At 53.5% G+C, this 26,608-nt stretch overlaps 1 protein-coding gene across 1 annotated transcript in view; it reads left to right on the top strand.

Moving 5' to 3' along the window:
* The window catches only part of PEPD (peptidase D), a 112,645-nt gene that overhangs the window by 36,479 nt on the left and 49,558 nt on the right, over positions 1–26,608 (top strand). The window contains exons 8-9 of the mRNA XM_077754654.1: positions 8,463–8,538; positions 9,433–9,479. Coding sequence (XP_077610780.1) covers positions 8,463–8,538; positions 9,433–9,479 — 123 coding nt within the window. The remainder of the gene's footprint in view (positions 1–8,462; positions 8,539–9,432; positions 9,480–26,608) is intronic.

Genomic DNA, 26,608 nt, shown 5'->3' with positions numbered 1-26,608 from the left:
AGATGAGCTCACTGGTGTGTGTGTGTGTTGTAGTGTGTGTGTGTGTGTGTGTGTGTGTGTGTGTGTGAGAGAGAGAGAGAGAGAGAGAGAGAGAGAAAGAGAGAGAGAGAGAGAGAGTTGGTCTGTTTTTGTGAAAGGGCATAAATCACTTGAATGTCAATTAAATTTATCTTTTCCCTTATTAAGGAGTCTTTTAAAACCTCCTCCCCTAAGTGAGCCACACTTATATCACTCACTCAAAGTAGAGCACGAAAAGAGTAAAAACAGACCTCGTACATCATGCTATTACCAGAAAGGTCAGCGTGTTTTCCTACTGTTGCATCTGTGTCCTGACAAGTTGGCATTGTTCTTCGTGTGTTCTTGCATTGCCTGCTTTCCTTGCTTGCTGATGCCGGCAGCCCGGCCCTGCAGCATAGCTGGTGTGTGGTCGGCCACAGCAAGGCCATCACCTCTGTGAGCCCTGCAAGTGGCCCTCCAACTCTGATGTGCCACCAGCTTTCTCCCTAAGCCATCGGGAAAACGTCTTTCATTGGTTCTACATTGGCACTTACTCTGAATGTAGAAGAGCGGCAAGCCAGGGCCTTTGGCACCTTACCACCTGCCACCAGGGGTACGCGGACTTTTCATGTCTGACGCTACTACCCCGTGGTCATGTGTCCCCATCTAGTTGGGAGATCTTGCTCGCCTAGTCTTGGACTTTGGGCACCTTCTGACTGCAGGAGGCTCCATCAGGAAGAAGAAGAGGATGAGGCAGGCCAAGGGGCGTTGAGGGAGTCAGAGATGGGCAGGGGCTGGGTTGGCTGTGGTGTCAGCTTGGACTTGGTCTTGAAAGAAATGGGAACCATGGAAAAGTTTTGACGGATTTAAGCAGGAGAATGGTAGGGTCATGTTCGCATTTTAAAAACTCATTTTGGCCTCAGTCTAGAGACTCAATTACAGGGCAAGAGAGGGAACAGGTTGCCAGTTGGGAGGCTGCTGCAGGGCCAGGTGCCAGGGGAAGGGTGGTGTGACAGAGCTGAGAGTGGAGTGAGTCAAGGGGAACGCCCCTGGGAGGAGCTTGGCGGTGACACGTGTGAAGGATGGAGTTGAAGGTGACTCCGTTCTTTTGTCCTAAGCAGCTGAGTGGTGTGTCACCGAGGTGAGGATGGCCGGGAAGAGCAGGAGCCGTGGCAGATCGGGGACTTGGGGGCATGTTGAATTAGAAGCAGGTTACAGGGGGAGGGGGGCTGGGGCCAGAGGTGGAAATCCGAGTGTGTCACAGGCATCAGGACTGAACCCTGGGAGTGCTCCCTGGGGGGCAGGCCAGTTCCCCAGCTCCCTGGGCAATGGCACACCCTCTGAGGGTGGGGCCTTGGTCCCTTCCCATTACAGCCGCCTTTTCTTGTTTTTGTAAGTTAAGGTAACAGGCGCCTGGCTCCTCTGTAGTTCCCAGTTGACAGAGAATAAATCCTGGATACTCAGGAACGGGCCATACCCACTTCTGCCCTGCATGTGACGTCCCCTCATGGCTGCTAACGGTTCGGGTGCTGTGGAAACCGGGCTGGGTTGTTGGGTTGTCTGCTCCAGTGTCCCCCGAGGGATCAGCCATTAGCTCGTTACCTTGGAACACACACGAGCTAATTCTAGCGATACTTCCAAGGCTCCGAGGCGGATTCTGCGTTCATAAGAATACTTCCCGACTTTATCAAAGCCAGCAGCAGAAAGGACTTATTTGGCATTTGATGGCAGTAGAACTTTGGTAGAAATGTCACATTGTCCTTCCTGCCTCAAGGGTGTGTTTTAATAGTGTGGGTTCTGGCCTCTGTAGTGACTGCCGTCCTTCTCGGGTGATATCCATGGTGGTCTTGATCACTGCCCTCAAGTACACGATGGAGGATTCTGGGTGGATAGCAGGCTGGTCCCTCATTTATAGGAGAGGGTTTTCTGTGACATTAAATTATCATTCACTGGTGCAGCTTTGGGCCGCTGTGTCCTGAAGGCTTTCGTTACCCCCTCTGTCTAGGCCCCATGGAGAGGAGCTGCCTGGGGTGACAGAAAAACCCTGCGCTCAGGCAAAGGCAAACTCTCACCCCAGCTTGTCCCCCTTGGGAAGTCACTTAATTTTTCTGAGCCTCAGCTACATCTGTCAATGGGGCTGTAGTAATACCTAACTTGGGAAGATTCACCACGTGTCTTAGACCATGCAGGCTGCCATAACGCTTACCATCATGAGTGGCTTATAAACAACAGACATGTATTTCTAGAACCTTGGAAATCCAAGTGCTGGCAGACTCCCTGTCTGGCAGGAACCCACTTTCTGGTCCCTACGTGGCCATCTTCTCGCAGTGTCCTCACGTGGCAGGAGAGGCTGGGAGCTCTCTGGGGTCTCTTTTATAAGGGCACCAATCCCAGTCACTAGAGCTCTGCCCTCATGTCCTCATCACCTCCCAGAAGCCCCACCTCTGAATGCTGACACCCTGGAGATTAGGTTTCAACATATCAGTTTTGGAGGGAGGCAGGTGTTCAGCCTATAGCATGGAGCCTCGGTTTCCTCACCTGCAAAACAGAAGTGGTCTCCCTTGATAGATGATGGCTCAAGGCTTGAATGAGAGTAGAAGTCAAGTGCTAACTCAGCTTAATAAAATGCCACCTTTTGTGACTTCTTGTGTGCAAGGAACTGTGCTAAGCACTAGACCTATGTCACCTCACTCAGATATTTTGTTTATGCTTTAAGCTAGGTGCTCTGATTGTCCCCATTTTACAGATGAGGAAACTGAGGCACAGGGAGATGATTTGCTTGAGAAAAAGTGAAAGGCTGAGCCCAGGCCAGTGGTTCTAGGATCTTGTGTTGCCCCCTTGTATATCTGAGGCACACCTTGGAGGGGGGGATGCCTGACTTTCAGGCATTCTCGAAGCCCCCCTCTAGGCCACTCGATACGCAGGGGTGCTCAGAGGGCCTTGCATGGATCTTGCGTGAGGCCAGCGTGTGCAGGTAGGTGCCCAGGACTGTGCAGCTAGGCTTCCTTCAGCACCAATGCCCTTGCCACTAAGTACCCAGGCTCCAGGTCAGCAGCTGGACCGGGGATCTGGGATTCTTCCCAGAGCCTGTCTGATGGAGAGGCGAGTTGCACCCTCTCCTAGCACAGAGGATACTTCCTTCCTAGTGCGTGTTTGGGCGTCATTCATTTCCTTTCTGTGACTGCTTTATTGTTTTCCATTCTCTCAAGCAGTGCCTTTTTGATTTCCTGTAAATTCCTCTATAATCATCCCCTTCCCCAGAAACATAAGATCATAACTGATCATTTCTTTCCTTGTGCCGCGTATTGCATTTCAAATGTGGAGGTCAAAAGTTGAAACTTAAGAGCAGGCATCTCACTTCCATAATTTAGGCTGTGGTTCTACTTTCCTGTTCCGCAGCTGATTAAATTGATCTGAAGGTAGGTTAGGAAATAAAAGGAGATACTTTTGTGCAGTCTTAATAGCTCGGTGCCTTGGATTTCGGTTAAGTACCACAGGCAGTGTCACAGCAGAGCAAGCATGTCAGCAATTGCCGTCTGCCTTCTTGGGTTTTAAGAGAGACTGTGTTAAATTGAGTCACACGCCGATATTAGAACTTAATTACACAGAGCGAAGGTGTCCTGCGTGCGTTCATCGGGCATTGGGAGAACGTATCTGTTTCTCCTTCCCGGCCTTCCTGCGCGCGGGAGATGGCGAGGTGTAGATGGCTCAGGGGCAGAAGCGCAGCAGGGTCCCCGTGTCCTGGGGAACACGTCCCGAATTAGAAAAGCTACGTAGATGATGACCTAGATTCTTGGTGTGTACGTGAAGTCTTCTAGTCGGGTAGCTGTCTTTGTCTTCCCAGGAAGAGGCATTTAACCCTACGTTAATGAGAAAGCCGAGGGCACAGTGGGGATCCCAGGGCAGAGTGACTGTGCTCGGGAAGGCAGCAGACAGGGTGTGGGCACATCAGGCAGAGGGGAAGGTGTGGCCGGGCCTGGTCAGCACCCGAAGAGATGGACCCACCCATGCCTCCCCTGAGTGTGGCCCACGGCATGTCTCAAGCACACTCAGGCGAAGCTCACTGCTGAGCAAGACCACTGTTTTCTTCATGGCTCTGATTTCTTTGAGAGGACTTATTGATCGAGCCTCCTGAAGATATGTAATTCCAACTAGCTCTTTCCTTTCTGTCCCTCCTATTGCTCTGGGATTGTATTCTTTCCAGCACCAGGTCACGGGGTACAGAAGGAATGGACGTGGGGTCCTGTGGCATTGAAATCCTGCCCGCCTGCTCCCACAGCACCGTCCCCTGCACATTCATCTCCGGGAGGGATGGAATACCTGTCCCTTCAAAGGGGTTTTGTTCAACACGGTGGTAATGTGACACTTAGAGACTGATTTTGGAAATACTTCATCCTGTCTTGCTACTATTTTAATCAGTTCAGCATTCAGATCTCAGTTAATTAATGTCTTAATCCTGGGTTTAATGCCCGGAGGCAGTTTTGTGACCTATGCATATTTAAGGGGGAAAAAACTGATTGCACAAATAAATCTCATCCTAGTCTGGTTTTTTGTCATTTCTGGCCTGTTACAGGGGATTCTGGGTCCGGCGTGGTGAAGGAGCTTTCTCCCCGCTCCTGCTTCCCTGCCTGAAGCGCTGCCTTCCCCCTGGGTGGCCCCCTGGGTGTGATGATGCCCACAGGCCTGGCCACAGGCCTGGGGACTCTGCACGAGTACCCGCATCACCTGCACATATCAGCCACCTCCTCTTGCTAGTGGAAGAGCTGAGCTGTTTCCAGCACAGACTTGTTACCTGCATCTTGTTGTCCTGTCCTAAGCCTGGGTCCTCTGATGCCTTGTGGAGGAGGCGGCCTCGGCCCTTTCCTAAGGATAGAAAACTTGCAGATTATATTGCTTACCGCCACCCCCACACTTCCCGGGGCCAAACAAGGCTGGGGCCGAGTGTGACATGAGGCATCCCTCACTCTGGAGGCTGCTGGGACAACAGAGGCTAGACCGTGCTGGCATCCCTTTTTCCTTATCTTTTTCATGCCCATGAGGAATGGAAATAGCCTCCTGAGACTCAGGGTAGTCAGTCCTTCCTGAAGATAGGGAGAAACTGCCAAATGCTGCAAAGTCTTGTGATTTTATTTACAGTAATCTTAAAAACTGTTTCTGGTGCTTGTGTCCTGGCGATAAGAGGGCTGAACGCCCAGCATCTGGGCAAGACTTAGGCCCAGAGCCCTGTGGGTAATCAGGTGAGCCGGCACGCCGCAGGCGTCTGTTCTTGGGGCCTTTAGAGCTTGGGTTCAGTTGGGCCAGGCCAGTTTTGTTGGAGAACTGCCTTTGTGGCATAGTTTGTCCTGGTTCTGTTTGATTTTTTTCTTTCATTCTTTCTCTCTCTTTTTTTAAATGTTTATTTTTGAGAAAGAGAGAGAGAGAGTGTGTGAACAGGGGAGGTGCAGAGAGAGAGGGAGATACCCAAAGCAGGCTCCAGGGTCCGAGGTGTCAGCACAGAGCCTGATGTGGGGCTTGAACTCACGAGCCCAACCGTGAGATCATGACCTGAGCCGAAGTCAGACGCTCAACCAACTGAGCCACTCAGGATCCCCCCCCACCCCGCCTTTAAAATTTTTTTTTTAAATCATGCCTTACAAGTTAGTCCTGAGTAAAGCAGCTAGAAGCCTCGTGTGTCATCTTCCACAAACTCAAATTGGGAAGAAAAGCAGGACGTGGCCTCCGTGGCCAGAAGTGCTTGTGTCTCTGTGAGAAGGGAGTGTGGTTCAGGGCCAGGTCTCCTTGGAGGAGAAGCCAACGGCCTCCAAAGCTTTTAAGCAAGGAAAAGTACCATCACATTTGTGTTTACTAAGGATCCGCAGCCGCTGTCCGTGAGCACACGGGCCTGGAGGCAGGAAGAGGCTGGAGAGGTTGACCAGGCTAGAGGCAGTGGGGTCTGGATGGAGAGAAACAGAGGGTCTGAGAGGGTGTAGAGGTGGGATTGCAGCCCTTGTCGTCACTTGGATGTGGGAGCAATGGACAGGGGACAGGAAGGTATCTGGGACGACACACAGGTCTCTGTTGTAAGGGGGGTGCTGCAGCTTGGGCGAGATGGGGGTGTTTGGGTCCCGCCCAGCTGGAGGTGCCTAGGAGACCTGCAGGTGGAGGCGTGGCTGACAGGCCTGTGTCAGGGGTTGGGGGGCTGGTGCAGGGGCCAAGTGGAGAGGGGGATGGAGGAGGAGGGGTAGCAGCCCAGCAGTGCCAGAGGAGGTGGGGGTCGCTGTGCCACACATTGGTGAGAGGGGGGCTGGCAGGGGGAAGGGGTGAGCTGAAGGGAGGAGAGGAGAGGGGAGGGAGGAGGGAAGGAGATGGGGGAGAGCCCTGAGATGAAACATGAAAGCTCCTCTTGCTCCCCTCCCAAAGCAAGGATAGTTATGGCTTTCTTCCGAAAATGTGCCAGAGTCGTGGAGTATAGAGCTTGGCTGGAGGAGGAGGAGAGTGGGTGGTCGTAGAGCTCCCAGTAATAGGGGCCAAGTGGGCTCCGAGCCCAGGTGTGGGTTGGGGTGCTGAGCCTGATCCACCCCTTGTAAGTGGGTGGGAAGGAGGGCGTGAGGGGGGAGGGAGGGCTTGAGAGTTTGGAGAGGAGGGGATAGTGAGGACTTCATTTATCTGCTGGGCATGGGAGGGGGCCGGAGGAGGGGAAGGGAGAGATCTTAGGGAGATGAAGTTAAGAGGAGCCCTCCTGCCCTGCCCGCCCCCACACAACTCACAGTAGAACTGGGGCTGTGCTGAGGCCTATGGGGCTGGTGCCTGGGGGCTTTCGCTGTGCCGTCCGCCCAGCCGCGGACTTTCTGGAAGCCCTTGNCAGAGGTTGAAGCCGAGCAGAGGGGCAGAGGGCTGGAGGTGGGCACAGCCTGGGCCCGGTTCCCACCTGCGCTGTCACTCTGGCCAGCCCCACATTCCAGAACAGAGGCCCACTCCTTGCTTACCAATCACTCGGGCTGGAGCCGAGCCGGCGGCAGTGGGGAGCAAAGCATCAGGGGCCGCTGGGTTATCCTGCGAGTGGGTTTGGACCTGAGGAGCCTGAGCCACTCACCTGAGTCCTGATCAGGCTTTGGACCCTCCCCGCCAGGACACAGGAAGCCGCTTTCTGATCCCTGCGTGGACCTGCTCCCGGCGTTCTGCGGGAGAATCAGAGACCCCTTATGATGACCAAGAGTCAAATGTCAGGCCTCAGGGACTGCCTTCTCAAGAAAGAAAGGACATTCCTTTGGGAAAAGTCTCACTGGGCTCAGGGGTCATCTTTTCCACATCCCCCAGGTGTTTTACGGTCTTAGGAGGCTGTCACAGAGCTGCAGACGCCTTCATCACGTCTCCATGACAGATGGCTGGCCGTCCCAGCCGAATGACGCCACGCAGACGGCATGAGTCAGTGGCTGGCTGCGGCTGCTTCCGTGCAGTCCCCGGACGGTTGCTGCCCCTGGTGGAGGTGGGGGCACCTTCGCTGCCATCCTTGGCCTGGGTCGGGCTTCAGGGCACAGACGGCGCCGGGATGAGAGGCAGATGCACTGTGAACAGAGGGGCAGGGTCATGGGCAGACACTGGCTTTGCCCATCTGGAGGCTGCTCCAGTGTGTTCCCTTCACGAGACGGAGGGGAGCTTTGATGAAGCGGGCTGTGAGGGGGTCACCAAGGACTCCGGGCTCTTACTGACTGGTCGTGGCCGCACTGCCCGTGGCCTGGAGTTGCTTATTTAACGTGGAGGCAGAACGCTGGTATTTCTGTAGCTTCTCTGGCTGAGTCTTACTTGGCAGTGAGAGCAATTGCAAAAAGACCCAACCAAATTTGGGCGAACTAATGTGAATTTATTACGAGGACCCCAGNCTCCCTGCTTCCCCCACCCCCACCTCCCCAGCTTCTCTTCTATTCCTGGTCTCCTCCTCTCTGCAGACCTGGCTGTTTCCACAATTCTTACCTGCATTCACAGCTGGAAGTGGCTGCACCTCCCACAGTCCCCACTCCCACCCCAGGCTCAAGGTGGGGGTGGGGCANCAGGGGGGTGGGGTTTGGTGGGGAGGAAACCGGAGACCTCTTCAGCCAACTTGGCAGAGCCCTGGAGTCAGCACACTTGATTCAGGTCTCACAGTTGTGTGAGGTAGATTATACCCCCTTTATGGATAGGGAAACTGAGTCACAGTGAGCTAGGTAGGGCATGTCTGGCTATAGAATATGGCCTCCTTCCACCACCCACAGTGGCTTCCAGATCTCGTAACTGGAAATAGCCTGCATGCCCAAGGCTGGCATTAGACCAGTCCTGGGCCTTGGTGGCCGGGCACCAGCGGCACTGTGTTCCTTCCCAGGCTGCGCAAGGTATGCCGGCCCCCGAGGTCTCCTGGCAGGGGTGCGTGGGGTGGAGGGGTGGCGGAGGGGGTTGTCCAGCCAGCCCCTGCTGGGAGTCACTGACTTGCCGCTCTGTTCTTCTCTCCAAAGCCGGGTCTTTAAGACGGACATGGAACTGGAGGTTTTGCGTTACACCAACAAAGTCTCCAGCGAGGCCCACCGGGAGGTAAGGAGGGCACAGGCTGGCAGGGTGCTGCGGCTGGGGTGGGCGTTGCCCTGGGCGGGGCAGGAGGGCCTTCTGGGATGGGTGGTCTCGGAGCTCTAGGGGACAAGCCAGTCCCTTCTGGCAGAGACCGGCCACGGCTCTTCCCTCTCCCCTAGCGGGGGCAGGGCCAGCAGAGGCTCGGCCCCAGTTCCTGCCTTAGGGCACCTGCCCTCAGGGCGTTTCGCAGCCACGGGTTCCCTGTTTCCAGGAGGGCAGGGCTCTCCTTCCCGCCAGTTCCAGCTGCTTTTAAAGAATCTCTCCTCCTCACCTGTGATTTAAGCACATGGGTTACTGTCCTCTGTTTTCCAAAAACAGCCTCGCATGGTTCTTTCCCACTTTACCTGAGGAGCCAGAGCAAGTAAGGAAGCACAGTTCTCGTAGGATGGTCAGGGTGACGGGTGGCCTGGGGCCTGCCTGGTGGTGGTCGTGGCTTTGTGTGCTTGTAGGCCACGGCCTCTCCTACGCATTCGTTCCCTGGGTGCTCTATGACAGCTCCACAAAGGAACCCTTTGAGGACGGTCATTCTTGCTTCCTGAGCATGACGTATTCACCAGGCATCTTGATTAAATCCTTGCGGCCCTCGGTCTGCCGCTGCCTGAGCCGTAGTGCCGGGTGTCGGGTGCCCACTGGCTTCCCAGAGGACGTGCTCCAGAGTAGTTTCAATAAACTGTGCGGCTTTTGGAGCTTTAAAAAAGTTCTAATTTGTCCCATTTCTGCACCCCTGTGTGCACCTATCATTCTTTATTTTTTTTTTTTAAAGAAGAGATTCTTTTGGAAAAGTGCTATACATTATTTATAAGGCAGTGTTATTTACCTCCTTAATATGAATGTCTTTGCTTAATATCCATCCTCCAGGTAATGAAGGCTGTAAAAGTGGGAATGAAAGAATACGAGATGGAAAGGTAAGCTGCTGTGTTTCTCTGGGTAAAGATTAAAATGGAAAAAACAGTAATTTATGTTCCCCGAGCAAGTGACAGATGAGGCGCCGCCGCCCCACGCACAAATCGAGTGGGGATCGTGAGCCGGGCTGCCTCATCGTGGGCAGGGGATTTGTCTTCTGACTGCGGCCACCTTCCTGGCTCTCGGCAGAGTGTTGGATGGTAATGGCCTTTGATTACTTTTCAGGATGGTTTAGTGCCCCATCATTCCACTCTTGGACTTTGTTTCTGCAATTCCCAGGAAACTTTACCAAATAGCTGCTATTGTGAGCCTGAAAGCCACTAGTACAGCAGCTTGCCATTTTATGTGTAAACATTGCCATTATGTCTGCGGTGCGTGGATGACTGGGTCAGGGATGGTTAAGTGGCTCATAAAGCGTTCTGGAGAACTCTGTTGGCCTGGGCCTCCAGTTAGGCTACCTCGAGCCACGGCCCCCCACCGGGGTGCTTCCCGGGGCTACCCGGCATGCAGGGTTGCAGGGTGTGGCCTGGCCAGCTCCTCAGCCCCTCTCCCAGACCCAGGGGTCAGCAGGTGGCTGCCTCTGGCGCGAGGAAGCCCCTGGGTCAGACCCAAACTGTCCCTGTGGCTCTCCTCCCACCCGGGTCCTAGGGCAGGAGGCCCCCAGTCTAGGGTCTCGCCACTGACAGTACCATCTCGAAGCTCTGCTGGGGAGAGGACACCCCCTGTGTTTCTTATTTGGTCTCTGCCCCCAGCTCCTGTCACAGAGCTTCTAGAACCCTTGGAATTCCTTGAATGATTCATAATAAGCTCATTTCAAGGGCACCCGAGTTTATGCTAATGCGGTGACTTGTGGAAGGTGGGCGCTGGTTGCTAGAAGAACCACCGCTGAGATTGGGGGGTTGGAACTTGGAGCCCCCCCTCAAACTCCAGGGAGAGGGGAGAGCAGTTGGGGGTCGAGTTCTGACCAGTGGTTTGCTCAGTCGTGCCCACAGAAGGGAACGTCCACAGAAAACCTTAAATGGGAGTTGGTAGACATGTGAGGGTGCTGTAAGGGTGGCGGGCCTGGAGGAGGCATGGATGCTCCTTGCCCCCCCCAACTTTGCCCTGTGCCCCCAAACTCTTCTGTTTGGCTCTTCTTGAGTTGTATCCTTTCTAATAAAGTGGTAATAGTAAGTAAAACACTTTCCTGAGTTCTGTGAGCCATTCTAGCAAATTATCAAGCCCAAGGAGGGGGTCACGGAAATGCCCGGTCTATAGCCAGTCAGCCAGAAGTACTCGAGGCCCGGATTTGCGATCGGTGTCTGAAGTGGGGGCAGGCTTGTGGGACTGGGCCCGTAGCCTGGGAGGTCTGTGCTAACTCTGGCCGTTCGTGTCAGAATTAAATTGTAGGACATCCAGTTGGCGACCACAGAGAATTGGAAAGTTGCATGGTGTCACGTGCATTTGGTGTCAGAAGTGTTGCACATACGTAAAGGACTTTTACCTTTATCCTGCCCGCCCTGTGGTGGGGTGCCCCTTGTCGGGGGTTGGTGCTGCCCCCCCTTCTCCACTTTGCAGAGTTCACGTGACTGCTCTCAGGGCCCGCTCTGCCTCCACGTCCCTCTCCCAGCCTTTCTGTCCTGTCCACTGTGTCAATGAGGGGTGAGGGTGAAGTGCAGACAGAATCAGAACTCGGCACTCCATGGGCATTTACCTTCACCTCATGTGGCTCGGGGAGCGGCGTCTTTTTCAAAGTCTAACCCTGAAAGGAGTCCAGAACAGAGGGCTTCTGTGTTTCTCCCCTCTTACCCCGAGTAGTGAGCAGGTGAGTTGGCCTTGAGGGCCCTCGTTGCTGTGGACTCCCAGGAGGGGGCACGGAACAAGGGCTTCATCAAGGACCCCACTCCGTCACCCTCAGGACGACAGGGACAGGCACACAGAGCTGTCCTAGCCTTCGCCTTCGCGTGGTCTGCTGTGGTGCAGTATCTGCTCTCTGAGTCCTGGGGCCCTCGGCCCCCACCAGGATCTGCGCCAGGAGGGGTTGTGCGGGGTACCTGGGAGGTGGGCCGGGCGGCGGTCCCCCAGATTGGCACCGCCCCACACATCTGCTTCCTGCTGCATTGGCCCGCAGCTGATGCCTCAAATAAAAATAACCCAGAAATGAGAGCAGGACTAGCTTGTCCCAGAGCAGAGCCCTGCCGTCTCCTGCGCGCTGGCAGCCCTATGTCCTGAGCTGCCGGAGGTCCAGCTCCGAAGCTGGCTCCTGGGAGGGACCTGAGCTGCCCTCCCCTGCAGTGTCCGGAGCCTGAGCCCGCTGCAGCTCAGACTGCCCTGTGTGTGAGCTCTGGCCAGCGGCCCTCGGAATACTTCCTCCACCCAGGGCAGGGCAGGTCTTTTTTCTCTTTTGATGAGAAATTTTAGATAGCCACCACCCTCTGCAAAAAGAGAAGATAGTGCAATGGGTCTCAAAGTCCCCAGCAGAGTTTGTGTTTCATCTTGTTTTGCTGTAGTATTTAAAACCAACCCCTATGGGGCGCTTGGGAGGCTCAGTCAGCTAAGTGTTCCACTTTGGTCATCATCTCCCGGCTCATGAGTTCAAGCCCTGCAACAGGCTCTGTGCTGACAGCTCAGAGCCTGGAGCCTGCTTCAGATTCTGTGTTTCCTTCCCTCTCTGCCCCTCCTCTGCTTGCTTTCTCTCTCTCTCTCTGTCTCAAATATTAGTAAACATTAAAAAAAAATTAAAACCAACCCCAGACACAATGGCATTTCACCTGTACATAGGGCAATAGGTGTCTCAGCTGATGAAGGTTTTTTCCTTTTTATAACCACCACGTCATTACCACATCTAACCAAATTCACAGTAATTCCTTAATCTTACTAATACCCAGTCCACACTGGTCTGTTTGCATCAGGATCCAGAGTCTACACACTGTTTGGCTGTTGTTTGAAGGGGTCTTTGTTAAGTTGAGCTCTGGGGACACCATACCTTTGTCTTCAAACTGCTCGTTGCCCCCCACCCTCCAGTGCCCGGGCCCTGTGGCCGCAGCCTCTGTGGATCAGAGAAGTGAGCCTGAAGCTCACACCAGAGCAGCTGTCCTGAGGGTGCCAAGTGCCATTAATTCAGCTCAACTGGACACACCAGATGTGTGCGCTGTTGTGCGCCTACTGTATGCCTGTTGTGTGGCTGGCTGTGCATAAGGAAAGCAGTGTCTGCCCTGAGAGCTGAGAGCAGGGACATTCCTGGGGCGCAGGGTTGGGAGTCTGGGGACTGTGCTGGGGAAAAGCTGATGCAGAGAAGATGAGAACAAGAGGCAGAGTCTATTCCTGAAGGACAGGTGGGCAGGGTGGCCTTTGGGGGCAGAGGGTGTCATCCCCAAAGATGATGGGGAGATGGTTGTCCTGGGACATTGTTAACCCTTTGGGTGCCCCAGGCCAGCTTTGACGAGGGCACTACCTCCTACCAGTGCCAGCCGAGCCCCTGGGGACGCCTGCCGTGGTGAGGTGGTGGCCTGACTTCTCTCCGCCGCAAGCGTCCTCCCCGCGGGCACGTTTCTCTCTCATTGCCTGGGTGACTCTGACACGGTTTTGTGGTCTGTGTCCTTGGGAGGCTGGAGGCTTTTTGAAGTCCCCTCTCCTTTATCCCCAGCGTCTGCCCCACAGCTGGTGTCAGGAAGCATGTGTGGGTGAGTTGGATGGACGGATGGGAGAGAGTGTGTGTCCTGAGCTATTTTTTGCTGTCCTCTATGCCACCGTGAGCTTTTAGAATTCTTTTCTTAACTGGGTGGGGAGTATAAAACCCCCTCTGAAGCAGCTATTGTTTCCCCACGGGGTGTGGCTCTTGTAACACAAGCCGGACCGACGACGCCCGGGAAGGCCCAGGGAGCCCAGACTCCCGTGCAGGCTGCCGACCACAGGCTCACAAGAGCACCCCTAGAACCTGCTGGACGTGCCGGGAGCCTGGCCGGCAGCAGCTCCACAGAGGACACAGAGCAAGAGGAGCGGGGACTCCTGTGTGTCAGGATGGGAGTCAGGGTGGGAGTAGGGGATGGGGGGCCCGGGACCAGGCTCATTTTCTTACAAGAGGGCGGACCATCAAGGTGGTGGTGCTCAGACTCAGGCCTAAGAGACGCTGGCCAGGAAACCTGGTCCTCATCGTTTTGTTTGTTTTATAATCAAAGGTTTGTTATAAAATCTTAAGGGCATGTTAAAAAGAAGTGAGCTGAGGGCATTTATCAGGAACCCCACCCCCACCCCCATGCTGTGCCCTTGAGGGAATGAAAAGCATTCTCTGCAGCGGAGGTGTAGTAAAGCGCTAAGCCAATAAGACGCTCCCGTGCGGGTCATCAGCGCTAACGGCCTCTGACTGCAGGCCGCTGGGTCACGCAGCCCCTGTCACCGCCTCCCGGTTCCTCCTGGTCTTGGTGTGGCCAGCCTGCACACGCCGATTTCGAGCACACTCACTTGGCTGTGTAAGCGGCCCCCGGCTCGCATTCGCTACGAGGAGGTTGATAACCATGTTTCCGACAGCCCAGGACCCTAATTGAAATTACGCTTTCTCTCCAGGCTGTGACCGTGTCCGTGGGGGGCCATGGGCAGGATTTAAAAGGCAGAAGATCTGTGAGGCGTGAAGGGGGGGCCATCCTCCTCCCCGGGGCCCGGGGTCCTGCCCACCAGACGCCCCCACCCTGCCTGGAGGCCCTGGGCAAGGCCCGGGTTTCCTCTGCCGCCGTGTCCCGGGCGCAGCCCTCACTGGAAGCTGTCCTCTGTTACCGAGGAGCCCGCTCGGCTGTGCCGGCCGCGCTGAGGTCCTCTTCCCTTTCCTGCCCTCTGTCCGGTGGGACGGGGTGAGTCACGGTGCCGCGTGCTCAGTGTCCCCTCTGAGTCCAGACTGGGGGCGGGGGCGGGGGGCCACGCTGAAGGGTCCCCTCCCCTGACCCTGCGTGCCCGTGTGTGCACACACACAGCCACCACACACACACACCTCACAGACATATACACACCCACCACATACCACCCACATAGGCCACACAGCTGCTCCCTACACACCTGTCACTCACACGCCACAGACACACGTATCACACACAAAGTACCATGCACACACACTCCCACATTGTACACTCCCCATATATACCACATTTATACCCCACGTGTACTGTACATACACCGCACACACACGACACACTCAGACACACTCGTATACACACCACACCACTTACACCATACCACTCACACACTGTATACACTCACACCTGCACCCACAGATACGCCACATACACACACATCATACTCAGAGACTCAGCCACCACATACCACACTCACATACCATGCATACTCACACCTACACACACACACACACACACACTCCACATAAGCTGTGGGGGCTGGGTCAGGTGGTTGACCTTTCCATTTACCCACCTAGGGGCAGGTTGCAGGAACCTTGCTATGCTGTTGTTGAATAAGGCCAGTTTTCTTTCTTTTTTTTTGAGGATTAGAATGCTTACCTCCAGTGAGGATAATTGGAAGACAGGAAAGTTTAGGGAAACCCCACAACCACGACCCACTAAGTCGCAGTGTTGACGGCTGTAGAAAGCACGGGCAGCTGGTGCAGACAAGCTGCTTTCTCCTGCCTGCCCCCCCGGCCCGAGCCCTGGGCCTCAGCAGGCACGGGTGACCTCTGAGCTCATCCCTCACTCCCAGCCCCACCCCCCACAGGACCCACAGGCTCCCCGATGATCGGACGGGCTTCTCTGTTACATCTGCAGGGCCTGCATTTCTCAGATTAGCCCCCTCTTTGTCCGCCCTCTTTGTCCCCCGCTCCCCTTGAGCCATGATCCCTGAAGGGCTGTCTCTCAGGGGCCTGGACCCGCGTGCCCCGCTCCGGCTCTGGCTCTTGCTGGGGCTCTCCGTGGTGGGCAGGCATGGCCCCGCTGCCTCTGGCCGTGCCCCTCATGGGTCAAGCAGAGGATCCAGGTTTCTCTGGTGACGGGTGTTACCCGGAATTCTGTATTTTCCTCCTCTTTGGAGGTTCTGGAAATGTATAGCTTTCAGTCCCCTGGGAGTGGTCCAGTCTAATGTGGCCTCCCTCTAGGCAAGCCCGGGTTCAGTGAGGCCACCCTCAGTTTACTTTCCTCCAGAAGGTGCTAGAGTTTGGCTTGGGGCCTTTGGGGTGGGTGAGGGTCCAGGCAGCCTCTGACCCTGAGCCCCGCTGGGTGAGAATGGATGTGACAGGCCTTCTCTGTGGGCCTGGTCACTGTCGCGGGCAGTGTCCTGTCCCTCCTGTATCCGCTGTCCACCTTGAGGGATGAAGCCCCGGCATGGCTTGCTCAAAAAGGGCCCAACGAGACCCCAGGCCTGGGTTGGCGGAACCTGCTCTCTGTCTTGTGCTGTGAGGCTGATGCACGTTTCCTGCCGGCACTTCCTCGGCTGTTGGAGGGCAGGCCACACACGGCCAACCACGAGAGGGGTCAGGAAACCCCATTGGTTTGGCACACCCCTCAGGAAGGCAGCCCACCAACATTGCACCCCGCTGGCTGAACCTCAGTGAGCTGAGCAAGCCCTTTCTAAGACCCAGGGCCACCTTGGGAGGACACGTTCCTCAGTGTTCAGAACAGCCTTTGTATCTTGGCCTGGGCCACCCCGTACTGGGCAGGGCAGGTCCTGCGTACCCACCAGCCTCTGTCCACGTGACCTGACACGAGGGAGGGGAGTAGCTCTCTCTTCGAGGTTCGGCATAGCCGTCTGGAAGCATAGCTGGGACCTTGGTGGTAGAGGGACTGTAGGGCTCTGAGGCTTAAAGCAAGGATAGTTCATTTTGCCCATAAGAGTAACTGGAAAATGGGCACATGTAGGACGCAAACAGGCTGGGTATCCAGCCAGAAAATGTGGACAAAGAACCAGAGGGAAGGGCTTCCTGCAGACGTGCAACCTGGTTGATGCAGCCCTCGTTAGAGCTTTGGGGGACAAAGCCAAGAGAAATAGGCAGTTACTCTTAAGATGCTGGGGAATTGCCCCCCTGAGAATCCCGGTGAGAAACAGTGGTGCCCACAAGCATCTGTGGATTTTCCTGTTCCATTTCACCATTGAACCTGATTCTGACTGTTGACTTCTGATAAATACATACCATCAGTTTAAGGAAGTAGCGTTTTCTTCCTGGCTTATGAGAAGATTTTATCAGGAAAGGATGTTGAATTTTGTCAGATGCCTTTATGGTGTCTCCCTTGGCCTTTTTGTGTGTATGTGTTTTGAGGAATTGATAAACTTAATTTTATGATGGTTTTGGATCACAGAAAAGTTACAGGAGTATAAGCCAGTTCAGGCATACCCCATACCCATTTCCCCCTGTCGTTAACATGCCGGCACATTTGTCACAGCTCGTGGACAACGCTGTCAACATTATTACTGTCTGAAGTCCACACTTTATTCCATTTTCCTTACCTTTTACCTGATATTGCTTTTCTGTTCCATGATCCCACCACGGACACCCACTGCCTTTGGTTGTCCTGTCTCCTTAGGCTCCTCTTGGCTGTGATGGCTTCCCAGGCTTCCTTACCTTGAATGACCTTGACAGTTCTGAGACATACTGGTCAGATACTTTGTACAAGATCCCTCAGTTTTGGTTTTTCTGATGTTTTTCTCGGGGTTACACTGGGGTCATGGATCATTGGGAGGAAGACCACAGAGGTCAAGTGCCTCTTGCATGGCGTCGTATCAGGGGTACATGCCATCACCCTCACTTGTCATTGGTGTTGACCTCACTCACCCAGCTGAGGCAGCGATTGTCAAGTTTCTCCACCATAGAGCTGCTCTTTTCCCTTCCTGGACCACACTCTTGGCAGGAAGTCACCGGCACAGCCCGCACTCACTGGGTGAGACATTATGCTCTCTCCTCCTGCCGGGGAGGGGGGTGCGGGGAGTGGGTGTCTACATAGGCTGTCTGTAATCCTCCTGGGTAGGGGTTTGTCTCTTCTCCATGTACATATTCAATCACTTATTTACGGACTGTTTTCTATCTATACGGACTGATAGAGGCTTATTTTCTACTTTGTATTAGAATCCAATATTGTTTGTTTTCTTGCTCTGATCATTCTAGCTTTGGGCATCGGAGACTCTTTCATTTGGCTCTGTGTCCCTCTGACATCACCCACCGCCGGTCATTTTGCTTTCTGAGCTCTGTCTTCCCTTCTGGCGTGACAGGATGCTCCAGGCTCCAGCCCTAGAGTCAGGCATGTCTCTGAGAAGCCGCGGCTCCTTGTACCAGAGCGGGACCTGAGGCCCCAGGGTCGGGCACTAGGTGTACCTTCTGTGGCGACTTCCTGGTGGGGAGCTAGTGTGGCCTCCGTAGCACACACCGCCTTGTCAGGGCGGATTTCTGCCGTAACAAGCTGCATGACTGAGCTGGGGAGGCCGTACGGAGTGGTGGTTAGAGCACGGGGCCACGTCTGAATACCGGTTCTGCCACTCATCGTACCTCTGTTTCTTCACCTGGGAGACCGGTAGTAAGAGCATCGCATAGGATGGTCCGGAGGATCCAGTGAATCGGTATGTGGGTAGCATGTAGACCAGGCCTGGTACCAGTCCCCATCGTCAGGACTGTTTTGCTGTTACTCTTTTACTAGATTTTATAAAGGCTCAAAGTAGAGGATTGAGCTATACATTTTTTTTTAACTCTCTTTGCCATATTTTGATATCACGGTTTTTGAGATGATGATTTGGGAAGTTCTCCACATTTTTCTGTTTTCTAGAACCCTTTAGAAAGCAGGGGGGCTTTGCAACGACATGGATGGAGCTGGAGAGTGTTATGCTAAGTGAAATAAGTCAGTCAGGGAAAGACAAATACCACGTGATTTCACTCCTGTGGAATTTAAGAAACAAAACAAAGGGAGAAAAGAGAGAGGAAACCAGGAGACTCTTCACTGTAGAGAAGAAACGGATGGTTACCAGAGGGGATGAAATAGATGATGGGGACGAAGGAGTACACTTGTGACAAGGACTTAGTCACGTATACAGCTACTGAATCACCGTATTGTACGCCTGAAACTCGTCGAATACTGTATGCTCTCTATATTGGAATTAAATTTTAAAAAGAAAAGAAAGTAGAGAGGCATGTATGTTCCTTGGACTTTTAAAGAAATCCTTCAGTACCATCGGAACATTGTTTCTTGAGGGAAGGATTTCTTGGATAACTTTTTAGGTTTTCCTAAGGGGTTGCTTCAGTCTGACTTTATTGTGTCCTTTAGTCCTCTTAAAGTCAGGACGGTACATTTTCCTGGAAGGGTTTTTTCTTTTTTCTTTTATCATTCTCTTTCCTGTCTTTTCTTTTTTGTTTATTTGTTTATCTCAAATTTATTTTAAGAAAGAGAGAGAAAGGGAGAATGAATGGAGAAGGGGTGGAGGGTGGGAGAGGACAGAGAATGTGAAGTGAGCTCTGTACTGACAGGAGAGCCCCATGCAGGGCTTGAACCCACGAACTGCGAGATCATAACCTTAGCTGAAGTCAGATGCTTAACTGACTGAGCCACCCAGGCGCCTCCTCCTTTTATTTATTTATTTTTAAATTAAGTATAGTTGACATGTAATTTTAAATTGGTTCTTGGAATGTTTTTCATCAAGAATTTTGAACTTATTAGAACCAAGTTATTTTATTCTCTTTAATGTGAAAAACATCTCCTCTGTATCTGTTACGTTTCCTTTCCCGTTCCTGACTGTGTGTCTGCTCGTTCTGCGTGGGGAAACTTTGTGTAGCCGCTTTGTTGGTGTTTCCATACAGTCGGCTTCCAGATGTAATTATCAGCCCCACTGCCGGTCTGACTCCGGATTCCCAGTTTCATTTCTCAGTCCTTTCTTCCCCCTTCTTGACCTTGTTTGGAATGTCCGTCTTTTAACTTGTTTGGTTGAAACTTTTTTTGTTCCCCATCTTTTTCTTGTTGAGTAATAAATGAATTTTGGCTCATATATTTTTGAATGCTGCCTTTACCGTATCCTAAGGAGTTTTGGTCGATTTGATTTTTGACCAAAGAAATGACCTAAGAAATGAACTAACTATCTTCTCATTTCCAGATAGATGTGGTTAATTTTCCTGGTTAACTTTTGGTTATTCGTTTCCACTGGAGTTAGAAAATATAGTCTATGTAAATTTTATTTTTCTTAGTTTTCAGGTTTTTCTTTGTGGCCTATTTAGAAGTATTTTTGTCAGTATTTTGTGGGATAAAATGAAACATTAAACATTTATTGGAAGACATTGATTTTTTTTATTTTTAGAGTCCGTGCTTTGATGTATGGTTTCTCATCTTCTTCCAGTCTTCTGCCTCTTCCCTTAATTTTGTACGTTTTTTCTAGAATGAAGAGAGGTGGTTTTATGAATTCCTCTTTGTGACTCTTAACAGACTCTTTTTGTTCATTTCCATACCAAATTGTTAGAAGCATACAGGTTGCTGGTGGTTATGTTTTTTATTGTGCATTTTACCTTTCTACAGCTTCGAAGAACCCCTGTTGACTGGATTAATTCTTTTTGAATTTGACTTTCTCTGCTACTGGTTTTCATATTAAATGTGTGTGTGCCTGTGTGTGTTTGCATTTTCCTGGTGTATCTTATGCTTACTCTTGCTTTTAATTTTCTCAGCGGCAGGTTTTGACTTCCAAGTGGAGGGCCCCTGGGTGTTTGGAGAACCGCTTGCATGTGCCTTGATGGCCAGAAGGGTTGCTCTCTTGTGCGTGGCCTCATTTGGTGCTTTCTGGCTCTGTACCTCCTTTCTGGCTTTTACATTTTTTTGTCATTCTGGAAACTTGGTGAAGTTTGTTCTACGCATTCCACTTTTGGTGTAGAGTTACTTTTAAATTAAGAAGAAAGGACCTGTGTTTCTCTGTAGTCTCTACCTCTGTGAAAAATATCGATTCCTCACTTTAGAAAATGAGAAATTCAGCATGGTTTTACTCTTTATCCTCCCCCACCACCTCCACCTTCTAGTTTCTCACTATCTAACTTCTCTTTCCAGCAGCTATTTTCAACATTCGTGTTATTTTATAATCATTTTCGTAACACTTCAGAATTAGCACTGTCTTACCAACTCCAGCGTGGACCCCTGTTTTATACCATGGTTTTCCATTCCTTGAATGCTTCCACTTTGACCTTGCACAGCAGAGAGTTTTTCTGCTGCCTCCTCTGTGAATGATGGTTTCACTGGGTATTGAATCTTTGTTCCATGAAACCATTCCCTCCATTGTTACCAGAGATCTTGGGCATTTGCCCTTTTCTTTCTCCTTTCTAGGGAACATTTAATTTTCTTCCCTTGATGCTTATTAGGAGTCTTTCTTTATTCTTGAGGGTGACGGTATTTCACAAGGATTGGTGCTGTTTCTTGGTGCTGGTCTGGGCTCCGGCCGTTCTTCGGGAGTCAGAACCCCACCGGCCTTGCCAGCTGGCCTGGAGGCCCCGGTGATGGCGTCCCGTCCCCTTGGGAAGAGATGTGAACTCTTTGTGTTAGTGTTCAGTTCTGCGGACAGTGGTCAGCACGGGGCTTGGAGGGTACAGAGGGCCATACGGTTCAAGTGGCGAGACTTAGATCCGGCGTATCCTGACTTAGGCCAGTGAAGGGTAGAGCAAAGAAGCTGTCATATGTCACACACAGACCAGATGGGGTGGAGGACACAGCCTGTTGACTGTAGTCCAGGCGATAGGTCCTGTGATGTCAGCAGCAGCTCTGTGGCCACCAGTGGGGCTGGTCTGACTGTGGAGGACAGGCCAGCAGTGGTGGCTGTTTGCACACGCAGGTGGGAGTATCACGCCTCTGTGATTCCTGTTATCTCCCTGGTCACTCCCCAAGGGCATTTATCCTCTTGCGTCATGTTATCCAAGATCTGGGATACTATTATTTGTCATGTCATTCTGACAGATTTCACTCCCCAGTCTCTCTGGCTTCCTTCTCAGTTACAGAAGCTAATGTGGTGACCTGTTGGAGTCCAGAAGCCATGCAGACAGGCCTGGAGTTGTCTCCATGAACTCCCGTGATGGACTAGGATCTGGCTCTTCTGTTTGTTTTTTTTTTTTGTTTTTTTTTTTAATGGTCATTTATTTTAAGAGAGAGGGAAAGTGTGAGTGGGGGGGAGGGGCAGAGAGTGGCAGTGAGGAGAGAAAGAATAACCCAAGCAGGTTCCACACTCAGCGCAGAGCCCGACATGGGGCTTGATCCCATGACCCTGGGATTGTGACCTGAGCAGAAGTCAAGAGTGCAATACTTAATTGACTGAGCCACCCAGGCGCCCCAAGATCTGGTTCTTTAATCTGAACATTGAAACCTTTCCTTACTTCAGCCTCTTCCTTTTAAATTCCTGTTCTGCATACATGGGGGTCCCCGGGATGCCTCCTCTGGCCCTTATCTTTTCTCTCATAATTCCCACTTCTGCGCCAGTAGAAAGTTCTCCCGCTTCTTTTCCCTTTCAGTTATGGTAACCCCCATACACTGGCTCTGCTGCTCACCAGTTATGCTTGTTTTATGACTTGGCCACCACGGTTCGGTCTGGAGAACCCCTTCCCACTAGACCTGTTCGCCATCCTGCTCTGCAGATGTGCCGTCTCATGGATTCTGTAACAACAGGCTACAAGGCTCCATTCCTCCCATTTCCCACAGGGAGACTTGCTCTGGCTCCTTCTGAGCAGCTGACCAAGAGCCGTCTGACTGACCCCAGATGCAGGGTGCTGTTGAAATCACTGAGGCCCAGAAGAAAGGGGGAGGGAAGTGTGGGTTGCTTGTGGGCTCTTGTGCAAAGTGAGCCCACCCAGAGGAGCTGAGCAGGGGGTGTGAGCTGTACTGGGGACGGGGCTGTGATGAGCCTTCTGGTGGCCGCAGGAGACCTCTTCCCTGCAGCGGGTCATTGCCTGAGTTAGCTTTGGCCACACCCCATTAACTGGCCTGCCTTCCCCATGTGAGACTTGCCTGTAGCTCCTGTGGGCTTCCAGAAGCCTCTGTCAGGTTAGGGTCTTGGTGGGGGGACCCTGGGTGTCCCCACTTCTCACTCCCAAGGAGGAATTTTCTAGCAAGACAAAGGCCAGAGTTTGTAGCTTCTGGGCTGGACTCTAGGAGATAGGCTGCTTCCCCTGGGCTTACCCAGTGGGTTTTGGGGCTCGTTCTGGTTGTTTAGCATCAATAATTAAAAATCAGGAGACTTTTTTGGCTTTTCCTAGAAATTGAAATAGATGGTAACGTTGGGCTGGTATTCCTAAGGAGGAGCCACGCAGGGGGAGCAGAGTGGCTACAGGCACACACCACAGACTGCACCCCATCCTGTCACCCCCCACTCCCCCCTGCACCAGGTGGCCCCTTTCCATCACCCCTTTTCATGGCTCTCAGGCCGCAGCTGCCTTCAGAGTCAAGAAACATTTCTCATACCAATGTCTCTATCAAAAGGAGGAAAAATAAGAGTCAAAGGGTCATGTATTTTAAGAAAAATGGGAGAGCTGTAGGGGAAAAAGAAAAAGACTGTTTTTCATGTTTTGTGTGTAAATTTCTGGTTGGCTTCACTCTTTTACAGGTTACCTGCCAGGGTGCCCCCAGGCCTCACCCCCACCCCAGAAGAGACTTTCCCTTTTCCCTGCACCCCCGGAGGGAGCCTTGTGGCAGGGAGGAGGGTTGGGGATGCGGCCTGTGGGCCAGTGTCCATCGGGAAGGGGGTGCGGCCCTGCTCAGTTCTGACCATCAGAGAGCACAGCTCCCAAGCCCCAGGGGCAACCGGCGCAGAACTGTCCAGTAGGAGTGTGGTGCCCAGAGTCGGCAGACAGTTGTGATTGTACGGTGAGGTTTGGCGCCGGGCCTGAGAAAATTCTCATCCAGGCCTATTACATTCTGGTGCAGAAAGGTGCTCCCTGTGGGAGCAATTATTCTGGGCTGGGAGTTTTCCCCTCCTAACTCACAATCCTGTAGATGTCATGAAGGGTTGAATCCAGGAACTCAGAAAGCCCGTTTCCGTATCTGCCAGCAGGCACGTCTGCTCTTGAAACCTGGAGGTAGTTTTTGATGAAACCACAGAGAGGGGTTTTCCACTTAGCGGCCCCAACAACAGGCCCTGGGTGCTGGGTCCTCTGTGAAGCCGGGCTCGTGTCCCACATGAGTCGCCCAGGGCCCCCAGCCCTGGCCTGCGCCGCGGCTGCCCTCAGTCTCCGGTGTGTAGGCCAGGTGGTGTGTGCGGTCAGTGCGAGCCTTCCAGCTTCCCCCAGCGGTCGTCCAAGGCCACGCTGCGGTCCTGGCCCCGGCTGCTTCCACTTGCAGCTGCCCCAGAGCGGGGCGAGGAAAGGTGCAGGGTCGGGGTGGCGGGTCAGACAGGCTGGGGCAGCTCTGCCCCACTTGCTGCTGCTCTCCTGCGGCCCTCGCCGACGCGGAGCCCCACACGTGGGGCTTGGGGGTCCAGGAGAGATGTGGACATCTGCGAGCCAGCCCACCAATGGCCTTGGGCCAGGGGTCTGGGCTTGCATATTGTCTCTGTGGAATAGGGCAGGTTCCTCCTGGGCCTCTGGCGCTGCCGTGCTCTGAGGTCTCCTGTGCCCTGCTTCTCTGAGCAGAATGAGATGACAGCCACTGCCCTTGGGCAAGACCCCGGCAGTGAAGGCTGGCCCCGCCCAGCTCTAGCACCACTCCTCACAGGCCCAGCCCGCTGCATTCATGTTTATTCTACAGGCTTGTTAGAAAAGACTGTGCTCCGGTGGCAGCACACACACACCCACCCCCGCTCCTGTGCCAGGCCTTCCCCTGGGGCCGCCCTCTGTGAGTGTGCCACACACCCTCGCCAGCTGAATGGGTTGCCCATGTGACAGCACTTTGGAACCCCTGTTTGTGAGTGGCGGTCGTTGACCTCTGTCGGGGCCCGGGCTGGGGCTGGCCCCACTTCACGACCTTCAGGAACAGCACCGTGGGCTGCTCAGGCGGTCTTCCAGGTGTCCTGGCAAAGGCCATGTACGCTGTGCCCGGCTCTCCAGCCTGGGGTGACTGGGGCTCGTTGGTGGAGGGCCCTGCCCATCCAGCGCCCCCCACACAGCACACGCCCAATGGCTGTTAGGGGTCAGGGCCTGGCGGGACTTTGTTTCTGCTGTGTTACTTTGTCTTACTATTCATCCCGGCACGAGAAGTGGGGTTTGACTGCTCGCGCTGGAGCCGGGCTGGTGGCTGTAGAGACGGACTCCCCAGTGGGGGCAGCTGACGTGGGCCGGGCCTTGCCCTCTCGAGTGGTGAAGGAGGCTTTGGGTGCAGGGGTTCCTTGGGAAGGTGGTCCCAGCTGCAGGACTGGGAAGGAGGTCCCTCCTGAAGGCCCAGTTTCCAGGGAGGTACCTCTCTGCTCCTACTAGCCCCAGCCAGCTGGTGAGTTCCTGGAGCCCCTGTGGACATTCTGCTCAGGGGTAGGAGGGTCTTGACTGAGGAAAGGGCAGCTGCTGCTAGCTGAAGCTGGACAAGTGTCACTATCCCTCAAGTAAAAGGACACAAGACAGTGTCCTGGTGAGTATGGGGCCTGGCCACCCCCATGACCCGCCCAGCATGAGCGTGGTTGGTGCCTTTCCCTCCAGTGTGGGGTGATTCCAAACAGGCTGTACACAGTCCATAAATTTTCAGCGTGAGCTGGAGTCATTGAATCATTTATCTTGGCAGCTCTTCTTGAAACTGGAGAAAGGTGGAAATTCATCTAGGTGCTGAGAAAGGAGCCTGGAAGAAGAAAGTGTCTGGTGGCTGCCGTGATGGGTGGCATGCCTAGAGATAGTGCTGGTGGCTCAGAGATCAAACAGCTGAGAAATGGTTTCCCAGGAAGAACTCAGGGAATTCTAAGTAGGTAATGAGTAGTGACTTTCTTTTGATTTACGGCAAGACTTGGCAATCAATCTATAATGCTTTGAAGAGGCAAGAAATGAATCTCTAAGAGGCTGCAGTCTGTATGGTCCGGACTGACAGTCCTTCCTTGTGGGGGTGGGGAGCCAGAACCCCAGCCGGGGGTGGGCTGGTGGTGGGTCCACTTCGCTTTTCTGCCACAGAGATCCCAGCCCCTCCTTGCAGGCCACGCATCTGTGGCTGGAGCTGGCCTGCGGGAGGGGCTCCTCATGTCCTCTCTCTCCCCTCTTCCTCCTCCTCCTCTTCCTCTTCCTCCTCCTCTTCCTCCCCCTCCTCCTCCTCCTCCTTCATCTTGTCTTTGACCCTGGTAAGACTCCAGTTCAGATTTCAGGCCTGATTTGTGACTACTGCCTGCCTCTGGGGCCCATTCTCATCCCTTTGGCCTGAAGGTACCTTGTTTGCTAGGGCTGCCATTACGAACCACCGTAGATGGAGGAGCTTAAACAACAGAAATTTATATTCTTGTAGTCCTGGAGGCTAGAGGTTTAAGATCAAGGCAGATTTGATTTTTTCTGAGGCCTCTCTCCCTGGCCAGCAGAAGGCTGCCTTCTCTCCGTGTCCTCATGTGGCCTTTCCTCCGTAGGCACACATCCTGATGTCTCTGTGTTAATTTCCTCCTCTTATAAGAATACCAGTCAGGCTGGATTAGGGCCCCATTAAAGATCTCAGTTTAACTTAATCCCTTCTTTAAAGGCCCCATCTCCCAATGCAGTCACATTCTGACGGGGTGGGGGTAGGACTTCCACAGATGAATTCTGGGGGGACACAACTCAGCCCATAACTGCCTTTGCTCCCTGGAGAAATCGGGCGTGGTTTCCCATCTGCTGGTTCATCAGGTAACCCGGCAGTGCCTGCATTCCCAAGGGCTTGGGCTGGCCCGGGGTGGGGGGCAGATTCCCAGCTGACATTCCAGAGGGGCAGACAGACAAGCAGAAGAGTTACACATGGTGATAAGTTCGAGTCCAGGAAAGAGCAGGGAGCTGTCACGGCCCAGCATGATCCTCAAGCTGAGACTGAGGGGGTTGTGGAGGCAGTCGGCATTTGGCACGTGGTGAGAAGGCACAGTGGGTGGGGCCTGGCCGGTAAGAGAGGAGCTGGTGGGGAGAGGTCTCAGTGAGATGCCCCGCAGAGGGCTCTGTGACTGGGGAGGGACCTGACCAGCTGAGGCTGTGGCAGCAGGAGGGCAGCAGGGAGGCTGCTGTGGGAGGAGAGGGCGGGTGGAGGGTGAGTTTGGAGCCCGAGCTGAGGACTCACGGACAGTGGGGAGAGGGGAGAGGAGGAATGGCCATGAG

This window comes from Crocuta crocuta, unplaced genomic scaffold, assembly GCF_008692635.1.
Source record: "Crocuta crocuta isolate KB4526 unplaced genomic scaffold, BGI_CrCroc_1.0 scaffold121, whole genome shotgun sequence".
Lineage (NCBI taxonomy): Eukaryota > Metazoa > Chordata > Mammalia > Carnivora > Hyaenidae > Crocuta > Crocuta crocuta.
The sequence above is the reverse complement of the archived record's forward strand: the minus strand, read 5'-3'. Positions and strand labels throughout refer to the sequence as shown.